Source organism: Zingiber officinale, chromosome 5A (assembly GCF_018446385.1).
Source record: "Zingiber officinale cultivar Zhangliang chromosome 5A, Zo_v1.1, whole genome shotgun sequence".
Classification (NCBI taxonomy): Eukaryota; Viridiplantae; Streptophyta; class Magnoliopsida; order Zingiberales; family Zingiberaceae; genus Zingiber; species Zingiber officinale.
Window position 1 is genome coordinate 103381499 of NC_055994.1, and position 9971 is coordinate 103391469.

Sequence of the window (9971 nt, forward strand, 5' to 3'; positions counted from 1 at the left end):
TTTTTAATCTCTTGGAATTCTAAAAAAAAATCTACTGTAATTCCCTCTAGAACTAATGCAACAAAATAAAAGACCATTATAGTACATCTGAGGTCATTTGGCTTTAATCACTTCTATCAAAGCACGCCTATCCGCCACAAATGTATGTATCCAAGAATTGGTTGGATAACATTTAGCTATCAATCTAATTTTCTATACACATACAAAACATATAAAAGTTGATGAATAAAAAAGAATGCGACAGGCTGATAAATATCTATCTCTACATTTCTGGACATCATCAAATTATTAATATTTTTATAAAACCTCGTCAATTATTGGTGATCAAAGTTATTGTCTTTGACCGCCGGTTTAAGTGGCAAGGCTACAACTGTAGAAAAACTCAACAGCATGTTACAGAATAACATTTTGTACTATGACGGTCACCCTCGATTAATTTATGCATGCAGAATACACAAAATCAACATCCTCCTCGTCTTCTACCAATTAACTTCACCAATTCTTTCACCTTTTCCAGAGTCTAGTGTATGCGTTTGGATCATCGATCATGATGCCATTAAGCAGACAATCCAGTCATTCAACATTACTGGAACAGAGATGTAATGGATAATATGTTATATTAACATTCAATAAGCATACAACTTTGTTAGTTTCTTTTCTCAATGATTGACAATGACTTGATTCTAGATCGACAGATTTATGAATGTCCTGGAGCCACCTGAAGTGTTCACCATTTCCAATGTCAACCTCAACTTTGTTAGCCTATAAAGCACACCTAGCTGCAAATACATAAGTAGCCGAAGGGGAATTGCAATTTGTGCTAAACCCTTAGATAAAGTCTGAGAGTGTATATCATAGCAAGAAAACCATCACTATTATATCTTTGTAAAACATGCTAAACAAGAAAGAAAATGTACCATTGAAACAAAAAAGTATTAACATAACAAAGATAGAACTCCTGCTACCTTCTATATCTGTGGAAGAAAGGGTAGTCAAGACTTACAAGCTCCTTAAAATTAACATGATGTGGTGCCAAGTAGCCTCAGAATCAGCTAATCTCATTGCATAAGTCACTAATTTTAAGTTGGAGTGTTTAATCCAACTGAACATTGCATTTAGATCAAGATTGATCCCTTTGTTCGATCTTCCAAGAATTCTTAGCAGCTTCAGCAGACGAACTATTAGAAACAGCATTGGTATCTTTGGACTTAGAGAAGAAAGGATCCCATTCGTGTGCCCCAACTCTCCTCTGTCCTTCCAACAGAGCATACTTCCAACTATTTTCCTCGATGAAGTCTTTATCTTCGGTTTTGTCTATTATGTCCCTTCTTAACTTCATAACTTTGTCGATCATTGCTTGCACTGCCACATCGAAGGCATCGTTCAGCGTCTCCAGTTTAGACCGAGGATCTGCATAAATGACCCTGGGTATGAGACCTATGACCTGCTCCCTCATCACCTTAACAACATCAGGATGAATTTGCTTCAGTCTTTCTTCAATACTGACATTTCTCTTTCTGATATCATCCTCAGGAATGAACACCGAGTAGGTGGAGAAGTTTCGCGGAAGATGCCAAGTGTATTGGACATATGCCGATCCAGGATGAAAGAAAACTGGTATGCAACCTGCCAAGATCGAATCAAAAGCTGATCTCCTTGTATATGAGTCACCCTGCGGTTGCAAGCAGAACAAAGAGCTCTGGAACATTTGCATTATGGTGCTGGGGGAATGGCACTTGCTCTCTCCCAAGTCACACTCCAGCAACTTGCAAACCTTGGAATTCTTGCACTGCTCTATGATCTGGCCTCTAATTGACTTGGAGCTGCCAGGGCGAGGAGCTCCTGCGAAGGAGAATAGATGCTTCCTCTTCAGCTTCCTCATACGGTCCTGCCAGGCAAAGACATCAGCATCATTTGCAGGGTGGAAATAGGTGGGATAAGGGATTGCGAAATCATTGGAGTTCCATGGACTCGACTCCACCACCAGCATAGACATGTTCTTGGCGGCCGGCAAGAACAAGAGCTTGCTTCCCCAATCTGAGTCCAAATCCGTCAGCCTCCTGAAGTCCCAAGTAATCCTCCCTGCCACCAAGAAATGGTCTCTCCCACCCATCACGCTCCACTCTGGCCGCTTCATGAGCCAGTCGACCAAATCGAGTGACGCAGCGTCTCTCACCGAGGTGTTGTAGCCCCAAAGGTAGCGCGAGATGTCGAAGCCAGCATAGAACGGCACAAAGATGGCGGCCGCGATTGATGAGTCATTGGTCAAGCACTCGTACCTTTTCATCCGGTTGTTGAAGACGACGTCGACGGCGAATTGGTTTGTTGCATACCACCCGGTGTCGGAGAAGACGCCCTCGGTGTTTTCCAGGGGCGGCCCGAGGCCAGCATTGGTGGTGAACTTGCACATGTTCGTCCAAAGACTCAGCTTTCTACAGTCCCTGATCATGTCATCATTGAACCGCGGAGGGAGGTCGTGGACATAGATGTACCGCCCACCGCAGGGGTCGCTCTTGTTGTCGAGCATCTTCAGAGCATCCGTGAAGGGGAAGAAGGGCTTCTGCGGCACTGAAGGGCTGGCCGATGGCTTCGATTTGGGCCATCCTCGACGGTGGATCGATGGCTTGGGTTCGGGCAGCAGCGGAGGCCCCAATTGAGATGAACGGGGAGCAAGTAATTCACCAGGTAGGGTGCTGTCAGTTGCAATTTCTTGTCGTTGTCGGGGATTGATCGAAATTGAGAATAAGGAAAAGGATTGCTGGGCCGGGTTGGAGGTGCTACTGCTGCTACTGAGCACTTGGAAATGGAAATAGAAGATGAAAGCCCAGAAAAAGACGCAGAGGCTGGCGAGGAGGCACACACACGGCTGCAGAGGTTTACCACTCGCCTTCTCCATCTACCTCTAATGGATGACGCCGGCAGCCACTACTGAGCGTTTCCGACCTTATTCAGGGATTCCAACACCACATCCACCAGATCAAAACTTGGACATGGTTCCAGACTCTAGACGAAGAAAGAAACCCTAATTACTTCAGCACCCCTCAAACAACAACCACTCCGAAATGTGACACGGAACAAGATCACAAAATGCCCAAAATTCCATCTCTATGCATCAGAGTACAAACTTCGAACCGGAGCACGCAAAGAAGATGATTTTTGTTCTCTAAAGAAAGACGGAACAAAAAACGGATCTTGACGCCTGAAAACCAGAAGCTAGAGAATCGACAAAATCGGTGAGGAAATTGTGGCGGAATTTAAGGGAAACTCACGCCGGAGGAGGAAGTTCTCCTTCGCAAAGTAGAAGGAGCACGACTAAAATGATCACCCAGACCTGCCATTTATTGGCCGAGCCCAGCTTCTCCTCCGCCGATTTCACGGTGGTGCTGATGGCGCCCTCCGTCGGTGGCCGGTTGCGTGCGACCGCCGCGTGTGGAAATTGGAATTAGGCTCAAAACGTGTCGGTGCACTGGTCCGCGACACTCGAAACCGTTTGTGTTGTCGCATAGTCGAAAAGCAGCTCGGAAGCCGGTCAATTTGGGCAATTATTGGAGTGAGATGAGGCGCAGAATCACGTGGTATGGTGCGGCTAGTCGGCGATCGAAGGGTTCGCGCGCCATTTCTGTCACGAACAAAAAATAATTATTACTATAATGTAAAAGATGGTATTTAGTTCACTCCTCAGAATCGAAATGAAAAATAAATATCATGATATTATAAAATAAAAATAGATATAAATTTAGATATTATTTTTAAAAATAATATTTAATTAGTTGAATATTTTCAATTAGAATGAATCTAAATTTTTTTATCCTTAGAGAAAAATTATAAAAAATTAGATGTGAGAGAAAGTTAAATATGAGAAAAATATATAATAAGAAAGAATAATGAAAGAGAAAGTATGATGGAAAAAATATAGAGAAAGAAAGTGTGATGAGAGAAAATGAGGATAGATTGAGGAGAAAAAATATGATGAGAGAGAAAGTGTACTGAGAAAAAATGAAGAGAGAGAAAGTATAATAAGAGAAAATGAGGAAAGATTAAGTAGAAAGATAGAATGATGAGAGAGAAAGTGTTATGAGAAAATGAAGAGAGAGAAAGTGTGATGAGATAAAATAAGGAGAGAGAGTGTGATGGGAGAGAATGAGAATGCATAGAGGGGAAATGTGATGAGAGAAAATGAGAAAAGAAAGTATGATAAGAGAGATTGAGGAGAGAGAAAGTGTGATAAAAAATGAGGAGAGGGTAGGGATGAGCAGTCAATCCGTCAAACCGACCAACCCGCTTATACTGACCCGAACCGAACCAAAAAAAAAATCAGCCGGATATAGGGCCAGATGTAGGGTCCTAATATTGTATTATCCGATCTAATAGGGTCGGATAGTTTTTTATCCCAATAACCGAACCAACCTGATCCGCGATCACCCCTACTTGTAGCAACTACTGTCGATAAGTTGCTACACATTGTAGTAGTTACTGCCAATAAGCTGTTACACGTTGTAGCAGCTACTGGTGATCAGCTGCTACAACGTATAATGAATAATGTCTATTATCATTTTAAAATATTTTATTTTTTTGTTGTTTTATATTTATATTTTATATTCCATTGGATATAGGGTCGGATATCCAAATAACTGACAATCCGTTGGATATCTGATACATAATAACAGTCGGATATAGGATCAGATGTAGGTCCTGATATTGTATTATCTGATCTAGTAGGGTCGGATAGTTTTTTATCCTAATAACCGAACCAATTCGATCTGCGACCACCCCTAGGAGAGAGTGTGTAATAGGAGAGAAAGTGTAATGAAAGAGAAAGTTTGATAGAAGATAATGAAGAGAGAGAAAATAAGAAGAGATAGTGTGTGATGGGAGAGAATACAGGGAGAAATGATAGAGAATGTGTGATGAGAAAGAATGAGAAGAGAGAAAGTATGATGAAAGAAAACAAAGAGAGAAAGTGAAATGAAGGAAAAATTAAACAAATATATTAAGGGTATTTTTGTCCAAAATTTAATTTCATTCTCATTCATATCAAAATTTAAGGAAAAAGGTGGGTTTCATTAGGGATATAATCGAGCCGAGCTTGAGCTCATGCCAGCTCGAGCTCGAGAAAACTACAAAGGCTCGACTTGAGCTCGAGTTCGATCGAGCTTGTGAGTTTGAGCTCGAGTCGAGCTCAAGTCAAGCTCAAGCCTGACTTGGAAAAAAAATTAAAAACCTATTCAAGTAAGGATTCAAATCATAGACCTCAAATACATCAAATAACATGCTCTAGCCACAAACTCCTTAACTTATTCTTTATTTTAAAAGTAATAATAATTTTAATTATTAAAATATTAAAATTAACCTAACTTGACAAGGCTCGACGAGCCCTCGAACCAATGTTAAATGAGCTCAAGCTCGGCTCGAATGTTAAACGAGCCGGCTCAAGCTCGGCTCGAGCTCGGCTTAAGCTCGGCTCGAGCTTGGCTTGAGCTCGGCTCGAGCTCAGTCAAATTCAAGCTCGAGTCGAGCTTTGACCGAGCTGCTCACGAGCGGCTTACGAGCGGTTCAGCTCATTTGCACCCCTAGGTTTCATCAATACCCAAGTTTTTATATTTCATTCCAAAATCTTGATTTCATTCCTATCAACTAAACACAAGATTTGGGAATGAATCTATTCCTTCATTTCCAAACCGAGGTCGCACTTCATTGGACTAATCGCTGAGAAGAGCAAATACAAGAAGATGATCGGCTTGATTGAACCATCAAAGTTTGAAGGCGGAGGCTTATGGGACATCACCTATTGGATGATGAAGATGGGGGTCTTCTTCGACATGGATTGGGATACCATGATGGTGATCAAGGAACCGTTCAAAGTCTCGAAAGACAAGAAAGGAAAAAATCACCGACCACGGTATTGGACGGAGGAGCAACCCTCAAGATCGGAGGCAAACAATAAGGTAATATCAATTTTAAGTGATATGTTGCCTTCTAATGTGATGAGTCGTGTAGGTGAATACGAGAACAACCACAATTTATGGAGCAAGGTAAAGATGGTTCTAGGAGAAGAATTCATGCCTACACACGAAGAGGACAAATCCGAAGAAAAGGATGAAGTGGCTCAAGTTGAGAAGGAGCAAACGGAAGATGAGCCTTGCTCAACATCCGAAGAGAAGAAGGATGAAGAAATGTCATCCAATAGTGTGGATGAGGAGACATCCTCAAAGGTTATTAAGAAGAATCCAAGATAAGTGAAGAGGATGAAGAAGAGGTCTTGGAAGTGGTCAACCTAGCAAGCACCTCCACCGAAGTGAAGTCAAAGGACCACATAATATACTTCGGGTGCAATGAGAAGGGATACTACAAGAGTAGGTTTCCGATGGGTAAGAAGAAGGTAACTCCTAAACCCAATCAAGTTGTTTTAAATACTAACATGGGGTTGTAGGAATGAAGAAGCCCAAAGAAGGAGAATGTGCATCGTATGCTTCACATGTGGGGAGAAGGGACACTACCACACAAAATGCCCCAAGAAGAGGGAGATCAAGAAGCTTGCGCATTTAAAGAAGTGAGAGAAGAAGAAGAGGAGCTCAAATCAAGGGGGAGCTTCAAGGGTATCGGAGGTATATCCTAACTTGAAGTTTAATTCAAATTTAAATTCCTCCATGCATGCTAGAAATAATTGTTATTATTTACCCATGCATAACTTTGGTTTTAAATATCATGATAGGAGCAGGGTAAATGTGGATCATAACCCTAGGAAACTCATTCATGATAACTCTAGAAATGGTAGACCTAAGGAGATCCAATGTAAAATACCGAAAAAGGGCGAATTACCATAAGGGAATTTTCTGAAATTTTTAGAATTTTTTTTTGAAATTTTTCGGACACCGTATGGTTTCGATTATGGGGATAAAATTTGGTCTCAGGAAAGCCTGTTTATGGTATCCCATTTAAGCAAGGAATAGTTGATTTTTCCTTTTTCTTTTTATTTCATTTTTTATTTCTTCCCCGCGAACCCCGTGCGTGCCCCTGACGTTGATTCCCTCCTCGCGCTGATCCTTTCTTCTTTGCCCTAACCGCTCTTCCCAACCGGCGCCGCAAAACCACCGCACGCCTTGCAATTAAAGCCATCGGCCAAGGGAAAGCTTCGTTTTTTCCTTTAACCCGACCTCTTCCTTGCGTCGCCCACAACTGACACCGACTCCCTCTGCCCTAGCCGACTTCACCTCGCCCCTCTCAGCCGATCGTCGGCCGCGAGCGCTTGCTACCTACTGACGGCAACCTTCCCCTTCTCTAGAGGTCAATGACGCAGCCGAGCACCAACGTATGTTGGATTGTGCCCTAGACTGGGTCCACGGCCGCCGGCGCCCCCTTTCCGGCACTTCCTTCCTTTTGAGCAGTGGAGATTTGGCCTAGGGCTCAAGTTCACCTGCACATCTCTTCCCTTTGCCCGATTCAGTCACGTAAGCTCTTTGTGACAACGCTGACTTAGGGTTTCCGGTGGCCGGATTGGAGGTAGGTTTTCCTCCTATATCTAGATTTAGGAGTTTAGTGTTATTCTTGCTGAATTTGACAACCAAACTGAGTTGCGCAGGGATCTCATCACTTCCGGCTAGATCCGAGGAAAGCTGTGGCTTCTTGCTGGAACCAGCATTGTCCCACCGTCGAATCTCTGGTCCGGCAGCGAGGGAAAACTTTTGGAGCTGCCAAATCTGAGTGGTATCGCAGCGTGTACCTCTGACAGTGAACTAACAGGGGAGCATCCGAAATTTGATGAGTTTTGGTTTGATTATTTTTGTCCTATTAGATCTAGATCCTATTGGTGGGATCAAGGGTATATCAAAGGGTTGAGAATGTTGGTGCAACCTTAGGTCAAGGTTGACCTGGTTGACCCGACTCGAGTTGACTTGACTCGAGTTGTATTTTGATGTTTGACTTGGGAAGATTGTTGATGCAACCTTAGGTCAAGATTGACCTAGTTGAGTTGCATGTTGATGTTTGACACTCGTGGAAGAGTTGTATTCTTGATGTGAGACAAGAATAGAAGGTTGGGAGATTATTGGTGCAACCCTAGGTCAAGGTTGACCTGGTTGACCTGAAAAGTCCAAGTATGGAGACTTGGCAAACGGAAAAGTCCAAGCAGGGAGCTTGGCACGCGAAAAGTCCAAGTATGGAGACTTGGCACTGGAAAAGTCCAAGTACGGAGACTTGGCACGGGGAAAAGTCCAAGCAGGTAGCTTGGCACGCGGAAAGTCCAAGTATGGAGACTTGGCACGGGGAAAGTCCAACCAGGGAGTTTGGCACGGGAGAAAGTCCTGGTGAGTGAAGCCAGCGATGGAAGTCCCGTGAGTGAAGCATTGGAGAAAGTCCCGTGAGTGAAGCGAGCGGGGAAAGACCTAGTGAGTGAAGCTAGGCGGTGGAAATCACGGTGAGAAGCGGTGAAAATCCTAGTGAGTGAAGCTAGGTGAAAGGGAAAGTCCCGGTGAGTGAAGCGGTGAAAGTCCTGTGAGTGAAGCCGAGTGGGAAAGTCCTAACGGGATGTTAGGCGGTTGAATCCTGGTGAGTGAAGCCGGTGAAAGTCCTGTAAGTGAAGCCAGGAAAATCCAGATGGATCGGGGATGATCGGACATCGGTGTTGAGGAAAGTCCAAGTAGGTCAAAGGATTGACCGACACTTGGCGGGGAGTTCTAGCAGTCAAGGGAGTGACCGGATGCTAGGGATGAAGTACCACAGGTCAAGGTTGACCGGATATTGGTTGGAAGTCTTGGGACTTGGTTTGGGCCAAACCAAGCTCTGGATCGGTCACCGGACCGATCAGATACTTTGCTCGATCGGTCCGGTGACCGATCGGATATCGGTCTTTCGATTCTTGATCGATCGGTGACCAATCGCCAGCGAGGCAAGAGAGGTGATCGGTCCACGCATCGATCAGTTATGTCCCGATCGGCCGGGACCGATCGAGACGACGCCGCGAAGGAAGAGCCGGTGGGATCGGCGTGGACCGATCCAGAGGTCCCGATCGGTCCACGCATCGATCGAGTACGCATGTTGTTCAGAGATCGCCGACGGCCCGGGACCGATCGCAGGCCCGACGGTCCATGAACCGATCAGGGACGAAACATAGTTCCGATCGGTCCGCCGATCAGATGTTGCTGATCGGTCCACGATCAGATGTTACTGATCGGTCCACGCATCGATCAGGTTCTAGCCGCGACGCAGCGCTAGTTTCTTCACCGCTTTCTTCGCGGTATAAAGGGGCCGAGGCCGCCGCACTCCTTCTTCTTCCTCTTCTCTTACGCTACTGAGCTGCCTGGTGCTTGAGCTCTGTTGAGTTCCTTCCTCGCAAGCTTCGCGTGAGCTTCCTCGACCTCTTCGATTGGTTTCAGCTGCTACTCCAGTCGACGAGAAAGCAAGATTGGTAGAGTGCTTGTGTATTCTTACTGTATTTCTTGCTTATTCTTTGTACTTGTACTCTTTGTTTGCTTTTGCAAACGTTTGTGGCGAGGTTTCTCCACCCACAAGGAGTTTGACATTAGCCGGTTCTCCGGGGACTCATCCACCGACGGATTGATAGGGCTCGTCCACCTTACGGACACGCCGAGGAGTAGGAGTATCATCTCCGAACCTCGTTACATCGCTGCGTCTAAGGTTTGATATTCTTCCTTTCGTTTCTAGTTTATTTTTCCGCTGCGCTAACGAAGTGTAGGAAGAAACGCGAGCGATTTGGGGCGGCTATTCACACCCCCCCTCTCTAGCCGTACAAAGGATCCTAACAGAGAATTTATCTGTGGACTGATTATGACAGAGGAGGTGTTGTGTGGCTTTCGGAACAGCTAGTTGCTTCTGGTGGAGTAGAGGATTGGTGACATTAGGGTAAGTGTTGATTACCCAAATTGTGTTTTGATCTAGTTCTTGCTATTGGAAATTTAGATTTGAAATCAGGATTATTAGGGACATGTGGTGAATTGTGAAGGGGATGTGGATAT

The 9971-nt window shown here is 44.4% G+C and overlaps 1 protein-coding gene across 1 annotated transcript; it reads right to left on the minus strand.

Moving 5' to 3' along the window:
- Nucleotides 1-896: 896 nt before the first annotated feature.
- On the minus strand, nucleotides 897-3499 carry LOC121981290 (xyloglucan galactosyltransferase KATAMARI1 homolog). The gene has a single exon (XM_042533733.1). It carries the CDS (start codon nucleotides 2894-2896, stop codon nucleotides 1121-1123), a length of 1776 nt encoding a protein of 591 aa, XP_042389667.1. The 5' UTR covers nucleotides 2897-3499; the 3' UTR covers nucleotides 897-1120.
- Between the last annotated feature and the right edge of the window lie 6472 nt (nucleotides 3500-9971).